The sequence below is a fragment of the Balaenoptera physalus genome, assembly GCF_965194825.1.
Source record: "Balaenoptera physalus genome assembly, chromosome: 5".
Taxonomy (NCBI): Eukaryota; Metazoa; Chordata; class Mammalia; order Artiodactyla; family Balaenopteridae; genus Balaenoptera; species Balaenoptera physalus.
In genome coordinates, this window is record NC_138884.1 from 33,477,103 (window position 1) to 33,496,063 (window position 18,961).

Sequence of the window (18,961 nt, forward strand, 5' to 3'; positions counted from 1 at the left end):
TGAATAGTGGATCCTGAAAAAAGTAAGCCACTGCCCAATTTTCCTCCTTAAAATGCTCTCCGAGCTTAGTTGTAAACCTGCACAGTTTATGTTCATGACTTGTTCATGCTATACCCTCTGAGGACAAAGAGTTATTTAGTATTCCTGCTCCTGAGTTCTAAATACAGAATAAAGCATTCACTTTCCCTGATTGCATTTTTGAAACAAGAATTGCCTTTTATTAGGGTATTCAAATAGGTCAGCCTAATCATGGTTAAGTATCCATATTAGAAAACAGTATAAAATTATATTTTCAAAATCTTTTTTGGCTACATGAATCATCTGTTTTAAATTCATTATGAAAATAATAAAATATTAAATGCTTAGGGCATGGTATAAAATATGAAAAAAAATTTCAAGCTCATGGCTCAAATACTATTTTTTAAAAGTATTTAAAAAAATTTTCCCTCTAGGTTAAAAAAAAAAAAAAAGTTTTGTGTTCTCCAGCTTGTCAAGAAATTTAAGAACTTTCACTCATATATATAATTAAAAAACAAACCTGAGCTGTTGTTGGAATTTGGGCAAAATGCTAACTATTTCTAGATAGCGTCCCCTAAAGATTTGTGTCACTTTCTTTTCCACTATTTAAAATACTATATTTATTAACTTAAAACCTAGTTTAAATTACAAGTTTATTTATGTATGTTGGTAATAAATGTCTTGAAATTCCAGTAAATGCTCCTCTTAGTATATGAAATTCTCACTTACATTATTTAAACAGGGAATGCGTGGCCTTTAGCTTTCTTTTTTTAAAGAGTGAAATAAAAATTATATTGGATTTAAATAATTTTGTCCTATTTTTGTAAGGAAGAGATTGTGAGTAACTAGTTGTGCCTTTAATATTTTATAACTGTTTCTTTTAGGTGCACAGTTGGATAAGATGGGATTCACAATTCTTAGAAAATGCATCAGTGCAGTTGAAACACGAGGTAACATGATTGAATCATTTTATTCATGAGAGGCTATAGGTATGTAAAATCTAAGGGTCATTTCAAATGCTTACTGCATGGTTAAGTGTTGTAGAATGAAATATATTAATGCAAAATGCACATTCTAGGCATCAGAGATTCAGTTGTGCATTTACTCTGACAGGGTGGGGTTTTCCTTTTTATTTACATGTTTCTCCCTTGCATTGAAACAAAGTCAGGGCTAAAATGAGAATCAGTAGAAGAATCAGCAGTGTCGGACAACCAGTCTTAATCACTTCTTGTTCACGCACTAGTAAGATATCTCCATCTTCCACTGTCTTGTTGGCTTCCAGTTTAAAAATTGGCATCATTAAGATATCATTTACTTAGAGTAAAATTCATTGATTTTAACTGTACAAATTGATGAGTTTTGACAAATGTGTATAGTTGTGTAACTACCACCACAATCATAGAAGATTTCTATCTCCCCCCAAAATTCCTTCGTGCCCCTTTGCAGTCAGTCTCTACTCCTTCCTTGACCCTTGGCAACTACTGAGCTGCTTTTCATCACTTTAGTTCTTTTTTTTTTTTTGTAAGCATTTTATATGAATGGAATTATGCAATATATAGTCTTTTGAGTCTGGCCTCTTTGTTTACCTTTTGAGATTCATCTTGTTGGGTGTAGCCTTAGCTCATTTCTTTTCATCGCTAGGTAATATTTCATTATATAGATACACTGCACTTTGCTTACTCATCCACCTGTTGGTAATATTTAGGTTTTTTCCATTTTAAACTTCAGGAAAGGTAATCCCTCCCCATTTTGGTCCCCTGACTAAAAGCTCAAAGGTCTCTTGTTTAGAGTTCCTAAGGAAAAGCGGGGCCCTGGCACTTTGCAGCCATTCCAGCAGACTTTGGAGAAGCTAAATATTGAACTTTGCAAAACAGGCTCTTTCTGGAGGGTGGATTTCTCTTTGTTTAGAGTCTAGTGAAGTATGGATAAATTGAATATTTAATTCACTCTCATACATTGTATATCCCAGTCCTACTTTGGATGACCTAGCGGGATGAAGCATTGCACTCACGTTTTCTGTCAAAACAAGGTCTTTGTTATAAAGCCAGGACTGCCACCTGTGAAATGAGAGTGCTGGCTAACAGATGAATACGAGCTGTTGTATGATTTGGGTATTTGCCCATAGATAATAAAAACCCAAGCCACAGAAAGCTTTTCTCCCATTCTCTCTAACAGTGGCAATTCAGGCTATGACAGAGTTTCATTCATTTCAACCTGCACTGAGGTTGAGCTGACAAATTTCCTCTTTTTCCTAGTGCTTGAGAAATTTCCAAAATTGGGATGCTGTGATTTTCATATCTCTCACTTCATCATTCATGTTTCTCCTTTTCCTGAGCTTCTTAGGAGCCTTCATTGTATCACTTGCATGCTTATTATTTTGGTAAATAAAATTCTTTCCCCAAAGGATATAATTTATACATACTTGCTTCTGCCTGACCAGATAAAAAAAATCTATCTAGAATGCTTTCGGATTGGTCTGTGTAGTTTTATGGAGTGTTATGTACATTGAATGGAGTATGTACAGTAGAATCTGCATGTATTGAATGCATTTTTATTATAAATATGTAAATTGTTGGATTTTCTTAACAGAAGAAAGAGTCTACAGATTTTAAGTTAGATTTTCCCCATTTAAAATAAAAGACAAAAAAGCATATGTTTTTCTTTTCAAATCTCTTGTTCCTAAAAGTCTTCCATTACTAAAGCCTTTTGTTTTGAATGGAGTAATAGACAAAAAATAGAGTTAAAAGACTCAACTGTCAGTTCATGTTATTCAACATGATGAGGAACCGTGTGGAATCTCTGAGCCTTTTATCCTAAATTTAAAAGTGCTCTCAGGGACTATTGCTCTTAATGATTTCCCCCACATCACCTATCATGGCTGTTGATTTTTTTTTTTTTTAAATGCTACAGATGTTGTGGCATCACTTTTTTTTTTTTTTAACATCTTTATTGGAGTATAATTGCTTTACAATGGTGTGTTAGTTTCTGCTATACAAAAAAGTGAATCAGCTGTAAGTATACATATATCCCCCATATCCCCTCCCTCTTGCATCTCCCTCCCACCCTCCCTATCCCACCCCTCTAGGTGGTCACAAAGCACTGAGCTGATCTCCCTGTGCTATGCAGCAGCTTCCCACTAGCTAGCTATTTTACATTTGGTAGTGTATATCAGTCCATGACACTCTCTCACTTCGTCCCAGCTTACCTTAACCCCCCTCCGTGTCCTCAAGTCCATTCTCTACGTCTGCATCCCCATTCCTGTCCTGCCCATAGGCCCTTCACAACCATCCTTTACTTTTTTTTTTTTTTTTTTTTTAGATTCCATATATATGTGTTAGCATACAGTATTTGTTTTTCTCTTTCTGACTTACTTCACTGTGTATGACAGACTCTAGGACCATCCACCTCACCTACAAATAACTCAATTTCGTTTCTTTTTATGGCTGAGTAATATTCCATTGTATATATGTGCCACATCTTCTTTATCCATTCATCTGTTGATGGACACTTAGGTTGCTTCCATGTCCTGGCTATTGTAAATAGTGCTGCAATGAACACTGTGGTACATGATTCTTTTTTTTTTTTTTTTTTTTTTAAATTTATGGCTGTGTTGGATCTTCGTTTCTGTGCGAGGACTTTCTCTAGTTGTGGCAGGCGGGGGCCACTCTTCATCGCGGTGTGCAGGCTTCTCACTATCGCGGCCTCTCTTGTTGTGGAGCACAGGCTCCAGACGCGCAGGCTCAGTAGCTGTGGCTCACGGGCCCAGTTGCTCCGCGGCATGTGGGATCTTCCCAGACCAGGGCTTGAACCCGTGTCCCCTGCATTGGCAGGCAGATTCTCAACCACTGCGCCACCAGGGAAGCCCGATTCTTTTTGAATTATGGTTTTCTCAGGGTATATGCCCAGTAGTGGGATTGCTGGGTCATATGGTAGTTCTATTTTTAGTTTTTTAAGGAACTTCCGTACTGTTCTCCATAGTGGCTGTATCAATTTACATTCTCACCAACAGTGCAGGAGGTTTGCCTTTTCTCCACATCCTCTCCAGCATTTACTGTTTGTAGATTCTTTGATGGTGGCCATTCTGACCAGTGTGAGGTGATACCTCATTGTAGTTTGATTTGCTTTCTCTGATGATTAGCGATGTTGAGGATCCTTTCATGTGCTTGTTGGCAATCTGTATATCTTCTTTAGAGAGATGTCTCTTTACGTCTTCTGCCCATTTTTGAATTGGGTTGTTTGGTTTTTTGATATTGAGCTGCATGAGCTGCTTGTATATTTTGGAGATTAATCCTTTGTCAGTTGCTTCGTTTGCAAATATTTCTCCCATTCTGAGGGTTGTCTTTTTGTCTTGTTTATGTTTTCCTTTGCTGTGCAAAAGCTTTTAAGTTTCATTAGGTCCCATTTGTTTATTTTTGTTTTTATTTGCATTTCTCTGGGGGGTGGGTCAGAAAGGATCTTGCTGTGATTTATGTCATAGAGTGTTCTTCCTATGGTGTCCTCTAGGAGTTTTATAGTGTCTGGCCTTACATTTAGGTCTTTAATCCATTTTGAGTTTATTTTTGTGTATGGTGTTAGGAAGTGTTCTAATTACATTCTTTTACCTGTAGCTGTCCAGATTTCCGAGCACCACTTATTGAAGAGGCTGTCTTTTCTCCACTGTATATTCTTGCCTCCTTTATCAAAGATAATGTTACCATATGTGCATGGGTTTATCTCTGGGCTTTCTATCCTTTTCCATTGATCCATATTTCTGTTTTTGTGCTAGTACCATACTGTCTTGTTTATTGTAGCTTTGTAGTATAGTCTGAAGTCAGGGAGCCTGATTCCTCCAGCTCCATTTTTCGTTCTCAAGATTGCTTTGGCTATTTGAGGTCTTTTGTGTTTCCATACAAATTGTGAAATTTTTTGTTCTAGTTCTGTGAAAAATGCCATTGGTAGTTTGATAGGGATTGCATTGAATCTATAGATTGCTTTGGGTAGTATAGTCATTTCCTCAATGTTGATTCTTCCAATCCAAAAACATGGTATATGTCTCCATCTGTTTGTATCATCTTTAATTTCTTTCTTCAGTGTCTTACAGTTTTCTGCATACAGGTCTTTTGTCTCCTTAGGTAGGTTTATTCCTAGGTATTTTATTCTTTTTGTTGCAGTAGTAAATGGGAGTGTTTCCTTAATTTCTCTTTCAGATTTGTCATCATTAGTGTATAGGAATGCAAGAGATTTCTGTGCATTAATTTTGTATCCTGCTACCCTACCAAATTCATTGATTAGCTCTAGTAGTTTTCTGGTAGTATCTTTAGGATTCTCTATGTATAGTATCATGTCATCTGCAAACAGTGACAGTTTTACTTCTTCTCCGATTTGGATTCCTTTTATTTCTTTTTCTTCTCTGACTGATGTGGCTAAAACTTCCAAAACTATGTTGAATAGTACTGGCGAGAGTGAGCAACCTTATCTTGTTCCTGATCTTAGAGGAAATGGTTTCAGTTTTTCACCATTGAGAAGGATGTTGGATGTGTGTTTGTCATAGATGGCCTTTATTATGTTGAGGTAGGTTCCCTCTATGCCTACATCCTGGAGAGTTTTTTTTTTATCATAAATGGGTGTTGAATTTTGACAAAAGCTTTTTCTGCATCTATTGAGATTATCATATGGTTTTTATCCTTCAGTTTGTTAATATGGTGTATCACATTGATTGATTTGCATATATTGAAAAATCCTTGCATTCCTGGGATAAACCCCACTTGATCCTGGTGTATGATCCTTTTAATGTGCTGCTGGATTCTGTTTGCTAGTATTTTGTTGAGGATTTTTGCATCTATGTTCATCAGTGATATTGGCCTGTAATTTTCTTTCTTTGTGACATCTTGGTCTGGTGTTGGTATCAGGGTGATGGTGGCCTCGTAGAATGAGTTTGGGAGTGTTCCTCCCTCTGCTATATTTTGGAAGAGTTTGAGAAGGATAGGTGTTAGCTCTTCTCTAAATGTTTGATAGAATTCGCCTGTGAAGCCATCTGGTCCTGGGCTTTTGTTTGTTGGAAGATTTTTAATCACAGTTTCAACTTCAGTGCTTGTGATTGGTCTGTTTATATTTTCTATTTCTTCCTGGTTCAGTCTCGGAAGGTTGTACTTTTCTAAGAATTTGTCCATTTCTTCCAGGTTGTCCATTTTATTGGCATAGAGTTCCTTGTAGTAATCTTTCATGATCCTTTGTATTTCTGCAGTGTCCGTTGTTACTTCTCCTTTTTCATTTCTAATTCTTTTGGTTTGAGTCTTTTCCCTTTTTTTCTTGATGAGTGTGGCTAATGGTTTATCAGTTTTGTTTATCTTGTCAAAGAACCAACTTTTAGTTTTATTGATCTTTGCTATTGTTTCCTTCTTTTCTTTTTCATTTATTTCTGATCTGATCTTTATGATTTCTTTCCTCCTGCTAACTTTGGGTTTTTTTTTCTTCTTTCTCTAATTGCTTTAGGTGTAAGGTTAGGTTATTTGAGATTTTTCTTGTTTCTTGAGGTAGGATTGTATTGCTGTAAACTTCCCTCTTAGAACTGCTTTTGCTGCATTCCATAGGTTTTGGATCATCGTGTTTTCATTGTCATTTGTTTCTAGGTATATTTTGATTTCCTCTTTGATTTCTTCAGTGTTCTCTTGGTTATTTAGTAGTATATTGTTTAGCCTCCAGGTATTTGTATTTTTTGCAGATTTTTTTCCTGTAATATCTAGTCTCATAGTGTTGTGGTCAGAAAAGATACTTGATACGATTTCAATTTTCTTAACTTTACCAAAGCTTGATTTGTGACCCAAGATATGATCTGTCCTGGAGAATGTTCCATGAGCATTTGAGAAGAAGGTGTATTCTGTTGTTTTTGGATAGAATGTCCTATAAATATCAATTAAGTCCTTCTTGTTTGATGTGTCATTTAAAGCTGTGTTTCCTTATTTATTTTCATTTTGGATGATCTGTCCATTGGTGGAAGTGGGGTGTTAAAGTCTCCTACTATTATTGTGTTATTGTCAGTTTCCCCTTTTATGGCTATTAGCATTTGCCTTATGTATTGAGGTGCTCCTGTGTTGGGTGCATAAATATTTACAATTGTTATATCTTCTTCTTAGATTGATCCTTTGATCATTATGTAGTGTCCTTCTTTGTCTCTTGTAATAGTCTTTATTTTAAAGTCTATTTTGTCTGATATTTGAATTGCTACCTCAGCTTTCTTTTGATTTCCATTTTCATGGAATATCTTTTTCCATCCCCTCACTTTCAGTCTGTATGTATCCCTAGGTCTGAAGTGGGTCTCTTGTAGACAGCATATATACGGGTCTTGTTTTTTTATCCATTCAGCCAGTCTGTGTGTTTTGGCTGGAGCATTTAATCCATTTACATTTAAGGTAATTATCGATATGTATGTTCCTGTTACCATTTTGTTAATTGTTTTTGGTTTGTTTTGTATGTGTTTTCCTTCTCTTGTGTTTCCTGCCTAGAGAAGTTCCTTTAGCATTTGTTGTAAAGCTGGTTTGGTGGTGCTGAATTTTCTTAACTTTTGGTTGTTGTAAAGGTTTTAATTTCTCCATCAAGTCTGAATGAGATCCTTGCTGTTCAGAGTAATCTTGGTTGTTGGTTTTTCCCTTTCATCACTTAAAATATGTCCTGCCACTTCCTTTTGGCTTGCAGAGATTCTGCTGAAAGATCAGCTGTTAACCTTCTGGGGATTTCCTTATATGTTATTTGTTGCTTTTCCCTTGCTGCTTTTAATATTTTTTCTTTGTATTTAATTTTTGATAGTTTGATTAATATGTGTCTTGGTGTGTTTCTCCTTGGATTTATCCTGTGTGGGACTCTCTGTGTTTCTTGCACTTGATTGACCATTTCATTTCCCATGTTAGGGAATTTTTTGAGTATAATTTCTTCAAATATTTTCTCAGACCCTTTCTTTTTCTCTTCTTCTTCTGGGACCCCTATCATTTGAATGTTGGTGCATTTAATGTTGTCCCAGAGGTCTCTGAGACTGTTGTCAATTCTTTTCATTCTTTTTTCTTTATTCTGCTCTGCAGTAGTTATTTCCAGTATTTTATCTTCCAGGTCACTTATCCGTTCTTCTGCCTCAGTTATTCTGCTATTGATTCCTTCTAGAGAATTTTTAATTTCATTTATACTGTTGTTCATCATTGTTTGTTTGCTCTTTATTTCTTCTAGGTCCTTGTTAAACGTTTCTTGTATTTTCTCTATTCTATTTCCAATATTTTGGATATCTTTACTGTCATTACTCTGAATTCTTTTTCAGGTAGACTATTTCCTCTTCATTTGTTTGGTGTGGTGGCTTTTTACCTTGCTCCTTCATCTGCTGCATATTTCTCTATCTTCTCATTTTGCTTTACTTACTGTGTTTGGGGTCTCCTTTTTGCAGGCTGCAGGTTCGTAGTTCCCGTTGTTTTTGGTGTCTGCCCCCAGTGGGTAAGGTTGGTTCAGTGAGTTGTGTAGGCTTCCTGGTAGAGGGGACTGGTGCCTCTGTTCTGGTGGGTGGGGCTGGATCTTGTCTTTCTGGTGGGCAGGGCTGTGTTCAGTGGTGTGTTTTAGGGTGTCTGTGAACTTATTATGCTTTTAGGCAGCCTCTCTGCTAATGGGTGGGGTTGTGCTCCTGTCTTGCTAGTTGTTTTGCATGGAGCGTCCAGCACTGGAGTTTGCTGTCCGTTGGGTTTAGCTGGGTCTTAGCGTTGAGACGGAGATCTCTGGGAGAGCTCTCGCCAATTGATATTATGTGTGGCCAGGAGGTCTCTGGTGGTCCAGTGTCTTGAGTTCTGCTCTCCCACCTCAGAGGCTCAGGCCTGACACCAGGCCGGAGCACCAAGACCCTGTCAGCCACACAGCTCAGAAGAAAAGGGAGAAAAAAAAAAAAAAAAAAGAAAAATAAATAAATAAATAAAATTTTTAAAAAAGTAAAATTATTAAAATTAAAAAAAGTAATAATAATAATAAAAAAGAAGAGAGCAACCAAGCCAATAAACAAATGCACCAATGATAACAAGTGCTAAAAACTGTACTAAGAGAAACATAAAAATCAGAAATAGGTCAGTTGCAGACATTTGCCCGCAAAGTCCACCGCCTCAATTTTGGGATGATTCATTGTCTATTCGGGTATTCCACAGAAGCAGGGTACATCAGATTGATTGTGGAGATTTAATTTGCTGCTCCTGTGGCTGCTGGGAGAGATTTCCCTTTCTGTTCTTTGTTCACACAGCTCCTGGGGTTCAGGTTTGGTTTTGGCTCCACCTGTGCGTGTAGGTCGCTCTCAGGCATCTGTTCCCACCCAGACAGGACAGGGTTAAAGCAGCAGCTGATTAGGGGGCTCTTGCTCACTCAGGCCAGGAGGTGGGAAGGGTATGGTAGCTATAATTGGAATGCTGGTGAGCTTGTGGCGGCATAGGCCGGTGTGATTTTGCAACAGCCTGAGGTATACCATGTGTTCTCCTGGGGAAGTTGTCCCTGGATCATGGGACCCTGGCTATGGCGGAATGCACAGGCTCCCGGTGCGGGAGAGTGTGAATAGAGACCTGCGCTTGCACACAGGATTTTTGGTGGCTGCAGCAGCAGCATTAGTGTTTCATGCCCGTCTCTGGTGTCTGAGCTGATAGCCGTGGCTCGCACCTATCTCTGAAGCTTGTTTAGGTGGTGCTCTGCCTTCTGTGGGCAAGCAGGGAAGGAATCCCCTCTCCTCACGCACCCTGAAACAATGGTCTCTTGCCTCTTAGGCAGGTCCAGACTTTTTCCCGGACTCCCTCCCGGCTAGCTGTGGCACACTAGCCCCCTTCAGGCTGTGTTCACGCAGCCAACCCCAGTCTTCTCCCTGGGATCTGACCTCCGAAGCCCGAGCCTCAGCTGCCAGCCCCCACCCGCCCCGGCGGGTGAGCAGACAAGCCTCTCGGGCTGGTGAGTGCTGGTTGGCACCGATCCTCTGTGTGGGTATCTCTCTTGCTCTGCACCCCTGTCGCTGTGCTTGCCTCCGTAGCTCCGAAGCTTCCCTCCCTGTGTGCCGCCCATCTCCACTAGTGAAGGGGCTCCTAGTGTGTGGAAACTTTTCCTCCTTCACAGCTCCCTCCCAGAGGTGGAGGTCCCATCCCTATTCTTTTGTCTCTGTTTTCTCTTTTTTCTTTTGCCCTACCCAGGTACGTGGGGAGTTTCTTGCCTTTTGGGAGGTCTGAGGTCTTCTGCCAGCGTTCAGTATGTGTTCTGTAGGAGTTGTTCCACACGTAGATGTATTTTTGATATATTTGTGGGGCAGAAGGTGTTCTCTTTGTGTTCCTCCTCCACCATCTTGAAGGTGCCCCTGCATCACTTCTTTTCATCAGTCAGGATAAAGCTAGTTTATGTTCCTGTAACAGGAAACCTGAAATTCTCTATGGCCTAAGACAACAAGACTTATTTCTCACTCAGACATTGGTAGGAGGGCTTTGCCCATCACTGATATCTGGGCTTCCAGGTTCTTGGTTGCCTTGCCTGGAGGGCTTTGGACCAACAAGTGAGTACTCTGGCCTTGAAGGGAGTCATTTGCTCGCAGTTGAATGGTCAGAAATGGCCACATGGCCCCACTCAACCCCAGTGAGTCTGCATAGCACAACCCTACCAGGAGCCTGGAAAGTACACAGCCAGGAATATTTGGTGGATAACATTAATGACCACTGTGTGTACTTTGTGGGTCTACATGCCTGTGTCCAAAGGCATTTAATGATATCTGATTGAAGAATTATTTCTAATCACTTTTTTCAGTGTTTTAAACATGACTATCATTGTCTGAAAACTACCATTTCGTATGTTTTGGTTAAAGCAGTTAGTGTACCTTTTACCTACCATGTTCTTTTATTTATTTATTTATTTATAAATAAATAAATAAAATAATTTATTTTTGGCTGAGTTGGGTCTTTGTTGCTGTGCATGGGCTTTCTCTAGTTGCTGAGAGCGGGGGCCACTCTTTGTTGTGGTGCATAGACTTCTCACTGCGGTGGCTTCTCTTGATGCGGAGCATGGGCTCTAGGCGCGTGGGCTTCAGTACTTGTGGCTCGCAGGCTCTAGCGTGCAGGCTCAGTAGTTGTGGTGCACGAGCTTAGTTGCTCTGCGGCATGTGGGATCTTCCCGGACCAGGGCTCGAACCCATGTCCGTTGCATTGGCAGGCGGATTCTTACCCACTGTGCCACCAGGGAAGCCCTACCATTTTCTTTTAAAAATAGCATTTGGCGTTTTTATCTACTTTGTTTGTGACATCACTTAAATATTTGCAAAGCATCAGACAAACGTCTAAAATTTGCTATAGTCTTCAGTACCCTAAGAAAAGGTAACATTTTTAGAGTACTCACATACTAATACAGATAACATATATAATATATGACACATATATAATATAATCTGTATTGGCCAAATGGGACTGTTAGCATTTACTGTACTTTTGGCATCAAAGCAAACCCCATTTCACTACAGTATCAGCGTCAATTAACAGATCATACTCTTCTTTTCCATAGAGTTGTTTGTTCAGGAAGGTAAGGCACCTTTGGGAGTCAGATCAACTGATCTTTCATCCATTTACCAAGTATTTGTCAATGATGTGAACCAGCTCTTAATGGATCCAGGCAATCTGACTGCCACTGGGAAAGTATTGCTTATGTTTTCCACGCTGAAGGACTTCCTAAAGCAGCTGTTCTCCAACATTGCTGTGCAGTGGAATCACCTGGGATCTTTAAACAACACTGCTGCCTGGCTCTCACACGCAGTCAGTCTGATTTCATTGCTGTCAGCTGTGAACTAGGAAGTTGGCATTTTCAACGTCCCGAGGTGATGCTAATACGTAGTAAAGTTTAGGCACCACTGTCCTAATGGCAGTTTCTTGTGTGTTGGAGCAATGGAATACACAGTTGTTAACCTTTATAGTGTCCTGTTACATGGGGAACTTTCAACTTCTTTTTAAAAATAACCCGACCTAAACCCAGACAAACAAAACAGAAAACTTCCCAAGAAAATTGCACAGTGTTCTTTTCCTTCCCTCAGTAACAGGTGACTTATCATAGTTAAACCGTAGTTCTCATCTGAAGCCAGTCAACCAGTATTTATTGAGCAATCACAGGGTGTATTGATAAATAGCCTTGCTCTAGGCCGTTGGGATACATATTAAAGGCTGGTTACATATAATGCTCGATCCATGAATGGTAGACAAAATATAGATATTTGTAATTTAAGTATACCAGGTACTAAAATAAAAGTGTTACAGTTTTGCATGGATCAAGGGAATTTGAATGCGTGTCGATGGATTGCTGAGTACTTGATCTTAATTGAGGATTATGTTTAGGAACAGCCTTCTTTGGATTTAAAAGAGTAGAAAAGTATATTTTAGCATTTAGAGAGACGTCAGCAAAGATGTGGAAACAGAAACAAGCCAAATGGAAAGGAAGCATGAAGAAACAGAGGTAAGGAAGTACTCAGGTATTTGCATTTAATTGGCAAGGACCTGGGTAAGTACTAGAGGGTAGTGGATAGCAGAGTAGCAGGCTTATTAGAAAGGTAAATATAAAAACCAGTATTAGTAGCCGTATGTGGAATGACCCAGAATTCTGCCTAGGTTGGAGTATTCCATAGGGAAGGTAACTGATTGAGGATGATCGATTTGGCACTGGGGTTGGGCAGCACGGATACGTCCAAGTGATTGAGCAGATGAAGGTGTAGTCATCTGGAGCAGTTGGTTGTACACAGAGAATCAGAGTTCTGCAAGGAATTTCACCTTCAAGTTTTAGTTTGGGAAACAAAGGATATCAGGGCAACTCATGGGTCCCTGGCAGACCTGATGAAATATATTAGGATCACCAGGGTGCTTCTTGAAAATGTAGATTCCTGAGCTCAGTCATCTTTGTTGAATCAACATCATTGGTGGCCGGGCTTCTGCGGTAGACAGTGAGAGGTCCAATAAGAACAGACAAGTGGAGACGGGAGTTTTCTCATCTTCTACTTTTTAGGGGATAGAAGAAGCCCTCCTGAGAAAGTAGAGTTTATGAGGGCTCCAGGTCCTGGATCCATGTAACTTTTGGGATTACAAGAGAGAGCATAGTTGATGTAGGGTACAACCTCCACCCTAAAAAGTGAGGTTAAGAGAAGAAATCACAAAATGTCTCCAAGTGGCCAAGTTTCAGTGCATCAGAAGTCAAGGACGGTTCAAATCTAGATGCTTGTAGGTTAATCCAAGGCAAATTCAGAAGTGTTCACTCATCTCACCGCTTCGCTTCTAGCCCCTCCTACCTACCATCTCTGCATGATGCCTAGTTTCCGATGCCCTGTGGTAGATTCTCCCTCTGTGGGAAAAGACGCCAGTATTCTCAAGCAGTTTATACACCCTCTCGGCCGTTGTTTGTGCAGTCACTCTGATCCATGGCGCTGTCACGATGGGGTCTGCTGTTCCAGGCGCCTGCACCCCTGGCAGATGATGATGGGTCCAGTCTTTTCCTTTGCCCCTCCTGGGCCTCTGAAATACCACTGACTCCAGGCTTCCTTGAGGACCCAGCAGTCGGGCTGCCTTCTAAAGCACGAGGGGGAACTGTTCTAGGTGCACATTTGCAGGGTGTCAGGAGCACGGAGTCTTGGCAGGGAAAAGAGTGGGTGTTGAAGCGGAGGTGTTTGAAAGGATGTGCTGCATCTGGGACCTGAGAGTCATTGGGTGAGACTGGAGGAGGGGCTGGAGAGGCGTGTGGGAGAGAGGGGGCACTCAGGTTCCTCTGTGGAAGGTTTACCTTTCCGTGGGTGACAAGGATTTGTAGGTTTACGTTCCGAAGTGGTGCAATAAGGGAGGCATTTTGAAAAGTTGTAGTTTGGTATAACTTTGTTAACCTCTCAGACCCATAGTTTCTAAAAGACTGGAATTAGGAAGTTCATTCTCACTATCTACTCCCACCCACGTTTGTGAAGGTCAAAAGAGCTAATTTTGGTAATAGTAGATTTTACTACTCATAAATGTATCTCTTTATTTCCTCTTTCCATCCTTCCCCTGGATTGTTTTAATCCCGAGATGTCCACGTTCTTCATTTGGCACTTCTATTGCCTGGTATTGTTAACTGTGTCTCACGTATTTATTTTGTTTCTGGAACTTTGCTTTTCCCTTGGAGTAGAGACAATGTCTTATTTATCCTTCGCTTGCCTCTTCTCATTTCTAAGTACGATGCCTTGCACACAGAGTAAGCACTCAATAGCAACTGCTTTTTGCTTGAGTATTCAGAGATCTGCTGAAAATGCCACACTGGCAATATTATGTGTTCCAACAATTTGTAAAATTATTGGAAGATTAGTGAAAGAATTTATTCTTCTGTATGTGATTGGAATTAGTACTTTCCAATAACTTGCAGGATTGGTTTTCACTCCATGAATTTGTCAGCATCTTTCTGAATTATGGGTAATATTTTAGACATAGATAGAAAGATGCATCATGTTACATATGAAAAAATCTCAAGGTTTCAGAGCTTGGAGAATAATTTCCTTAAGTAAACAACTTAAGGAACTGCCTCCCATGCCCGATACCTTGTCTTTTTTTTGGAACTGGGTGACACAGTGTTTTTCAGGTGCATGTGTTGTAAAATGTGCAAAAACAAAGTAAGGCTCTTCTGCTTAAAAACTTCTTTAAATAGTCATCATGATTTAAAACTATATTTGTGTGCCACTTCTGTTTATGAATTTCTCTTAAAAAATTCTTCCATATGTGGATAATTTGAATATTCACTTTAATTTCTGGAGCATGGCATTAAAATGTCGGTCTAGGCAAGCTGTCAGTTATCAAATTCAGCTTTGTAACAAGCTGTGAATTCATGGGATAGAAGTAGGAAGCCACATCTAAGATGTGACAGTCTGAATTGTGGCATGTAAAAGTGAATTTCTCTTTCTTTGGAAAGCAAAGTTTTAGGTCTTTGGAAAACTGTTCTGAAGTCGGCTTGAGGATTTTTCTGATTCCAGAGCACTTCTGGAATTGTATGGGGCCTCAAGACGGTAGAAGATGATAATGTATAGTTTCAGTTATAATCTTTGTGGGAGGGAAAATGCCCAAAGTGGACTTCAACATATTTTACTACGCTTGCACATTAATCTTCAATTGCCAAGGGCCAATTTATGTGCAAAATGAAGAAAATAAAGAACAGCTGTCCCCAGAAAATTTACAGCAAGTAAATTAGACCTTCTCGCTTGCTGTCTCTTTTTGAATCAGAATGGGTGTGAGATGTGTGTGGGTGGATACAGAGGACAGTCTTCCACGGGAGGGAGCTGAAGAGTCTTGTGGTGTCTGCAGAAATGCAAATGCGGAGCTGAAATACTAACTCCAGGCGGTTCGGGACTGATTTTTAATTTTTTCAATTAGTAATCTTATTTGTTTTAAGAACAAAGAAGCATCTAAAGCTATTAGCTTCCAAATGAATGGTTGAGTAAAATTAATACGGACAGATGGTTAAATCTTCTTGCTCCCGAGTAGGTATGCGAGGTTTTGTGTGTTTGGCTCACATCTGGATGAGGTCCGTGGGCATTTTATTGCAAGGCTCCCTCGGCACTCTTAGCGTCAGCTGGAGAACAGGGACTCAGAAGTCAGCCTTGATCAGAATCTCTTTCTCCACTTCTTAGCTCTGCAGCCATGCAAGTGAGCTGGTTAACCTCTCTGTCTTGATTTTATCATGTGTAATTTGGGATAAGGGTAGCAACTTTTTCGTAGGGTGGTTGTGAGAATTAAACAAGGAGGCTTGGGACATTGGCTTATATTGAGTGCTCAGTAAATGTGAGTTGCTTCTTTAGAAATAAATCTATGAATTGAGGCCAGTCACAATTCAATGGTCCCGTTATTGATGCAAGGCTCTGGGAACACTAAGGGACTTTGTTTTTTAAATAGTAATTTATATAGGGAAAGAAATCACCTGAGTTCGCTTTTGCCAAGTAATTTTAAGTGGCTCTTGTAACAAGCAGTGAAATTAACTGGCTTGCCTTTCAACCTCCTGTCTCTCTGCCTTATGGATACTTGAGCAGTTAAATGGCCAGAGTCCAAGGAAGAAAAGAGACTCAGGAGGAAGATGATGGCTTTAGATTATCTCAAGCTTTCAGAAAAAAAGAGGAAAAGAAAGGAAAAAAAAAAAAGGAGAGATTGTCCAGGGTTGCCTTTGCCTAAATCGATTTGTCCCTGATGCCACAGCTGCTCTGAGGTGGAGGAGAGGCAGGTGGCAGTAGTGAGACACCAGTAGACCTTTTCTAATATTCTGACCTCTGTAGAGGAGGGATAAAAAGGAGTCTTGCAAATAGCAACAGCCAACTTTTGCCTTGAGTCTGAGTCTCTTTTCTAATTTATAAGTAAGTAAAAATTTGTAGCTACTTAAATTTGAGCTACACGAATGATGAGTTTGAAAATAAAATGTACTCTTCCCTAGCTGCCCATTTATTCCAGCTTACTTTACTACTTAATACTTCTGGGTGTGTACATGTTAGATGGACTTTACTCAGAACTTTCTGGCTGTTTCTTGAAGGAAAGATACAGGGGAGAAATGGTCAAGGCATGGTTCCTGTTCTTAAATCTAACCTTCAGTTTCAAGACAGTGAAGGTGCTGAGATTTTACTTTACTTTCATGTGAACAAGTTAGCCTGTACAGTTTCATGGATGCTGGTAGAAGACACAAGACTCCTGGATCAGAGGTGAAGGACAGGTCATTACTCTCAGTAGCCAGTGCTTTACGTTTTGTGTTGGTGCCCTGAGCCCCAGTTCCCAAGGTCACTGCAAAGAGGCTCAGATATATCTGCACACCTTGGGTTGTGTTTTAGGAGAAGAATAACTCTGAACTTAGGAAACTCGACTCTTTCGAAATGACTGGCAAGCGTGTCTGCCGTTTGCTCTAGATGGACACTATATTTTCCAAGGCTGCAAGCAAACCTGTTCTTTGCTTCAGAGGGAGATACTGGCACAGATGGTGTTCACCCACCCTGGGGTGTTGCTGGCAGAGGTGAGTGGGTGATGATGACGTGAGAAGATGCCCTGTGAGCAGTTGAGGCTGGAGTGTGGCAGATCCCAGGTGCTGGGCTGCGTATTTGCCTCAGTCCTGTAGGCACTGGTGAGACAATGACAGATCTGAGCAGGGGTGTGTTCAGATCTTTGACAGGAAGTAGAGTTGATGGGGGGAGGGGCATAGAAGGAAAGATGACTGGTTGGGTTTTAGAAATAATCCAGGTGAGAGATCACGGAGGTTTAAACTTGCCATTGGCAATGGAAAGAAAGGATGTATAGGAAGAGAGACTTGGCAGAAAAATAGAATCTGGTGGCCTGTTGGATGTAGGAGGTTAACAAAAGGGAAAAGGAAAAACTGACTCGAAGGTTTCCAGCCCTGGTAGCTGAAGACATCTTTAGCCAAGACAGAGAATGCAAGAGGAACAGTAGGTTCAGGGGAAATACGGACTGGTTTTGGATATCCCAGATTCAAGATGCCTGTGACGTTTCTGTCAGAAACGCAATGAAGGCTGCCAGAGAGGTATGGGCATCATTTTTAGTAAGGCAAAGTTTGGATAGTCGGAAAATCCTTCAGGTGGATGGTGAGGTAAGAAGATAGTGGGGCAAAGGGCAGAATCTTTGGGGATCTTTGCATTTAGAGAATGAGAGGAAGAAGAAGAGTGAAGGAGACATACAACAGTCAAAGGGGTAGGAGGAGAATCAAGAGAGTGTGGTGTAAAGGAATCCACAAGGGGAGATTTTTGAAGGAAGAGGATCAACAGTGTCAATGCTCTAGATTATTCAGGTATGAGGAGGACCAAGAAACAACCAATAGAAGTCAAGAAGTCACGAAACTAGAGAATAACGAGGTTGCACTTACGTGTCATTTTTACAAGAACCCTGTAAGACAGTGGTATGTCTCCGTTTTACACGATGAGCTGAAGTGAAGAGTCATCATTTGACTTGTGTAAGTCTCAGGGCTAGGAAATGGCAGACTACAGCTCAAATCCAAGACCGACTTTTTTATAGAGCTGGTGCTCTTAACCACAATGAACATGAGGACATGAAGATTCTCTAGGCTGATCTTCTGATGATGTTGGAGATGAATGAAAAAATAGAAGACACGTATTTTTAAATGTTTTAATTTTATTGGAGTATAGTTGATTTACAATGTTGTGTTAGTTTTAGGTGTACAGCAAAGTGATTCAGTTATACATATACATATATTCATTCTTTTTTTAGATTCTTTTCTCATATAGGTTATTACAGAATATTGAGTAGGGTTCCCTGTGCCATACAGTAGGTCCTTGTTGATTACCTGTCTTAGATATAGTAGTGTGTGTGTTCATCCCAAGCTCCTGATTTATCCCCCTCCCTGACCCCGTTTCCCCTTTGGTAGCCATGAGTTTGTTTTCGATAACTGTAAGTCTGTTTCTGTTTTGTAAATAAGTTCATTTGTAAAAAATTAGATTCCACATGTGAGTAATATCATATGATATTTGCCTTTCTCTGTGTGACTTACTTCACTTAGTATAATAATCTCTAGGTCCATCCATGTTGCTGCAAATGGCATTATTTCATTCTTTTTTATGGCTAAGTAATATTCTATTGTATATATGTACCACATCTTCTTCTTTTTTTTTTTTTTTTTTAATTTTTTGGCCACACTGCATGGCATGTGGGATCCTTAGTTCCCCGACCAGGAATCGAACCCATGCCCCCTGCATTGGGAGTTCAGAGTCTTAACCACTGGACTGCTAGGGAAGTCCCTGTACCACATCTTCTTTATCCATTCATCTGCTGATGGACATTTACGTTGCTTCCATGTCTTGGCTATGTAAACAGTGGTGCAGTGAACACTGGGGTGCATGTATCCTTTTGGATTATGGTTTTCTCTGGATATATGCCCAAGAATGGGATTGCTGGATCATTTGGTAACTCCATTTTTAGTTTTTTAAGAAACCTCCATAGTGTTTTCCATA

General features: G+C 40.1%; 1 protein-coding gene and 1 long non-coding RNA gene across 7 annotated transcripts in view; one reads left to right on the top strand and one right to left on the bottom strand.

The window, feature by feature from the left end:
* ARHGAP10 (Rho GTPase activating protein 10) overlaps positions 1-18,961 on the top strand; it is a 319,062-nt gene that overhangs the window by 176,024 nt on the left and 124,077 nt on the right. For all 6 annotated transcript variants that reach the window (XR_014264077.1, XM_082463359.1, XM_082463358.1 and 3 more), the window contains one exon: positions 903-968. Coding sequence is in view for 5 of the 6 variants with exons in the window: in XM_082463359.1 (XP_082319485.1) it covers positions 903-968 (66 nt within the window). In the remaining variant the exon portion in view is untranslated. The remainder of the gene's footprint in view (positions 1-902; positions 969-18,961) is intronic.
* The window catches only part of LOC309661646, a 73,766-nt gene continuing 65,672 nt past the window's right edge, over positions 10,868-18,961 (bottom strand). Inside the window, exon 2 of the long non-coding RNA XR_014264134.1 lies at positions 10,868-17,488. This is a non-coding gene — a long non-coding RNA (uncharacterized lncRNA). The remainder of the gene's footprint in view (positions 17,489-18,961) is intronic.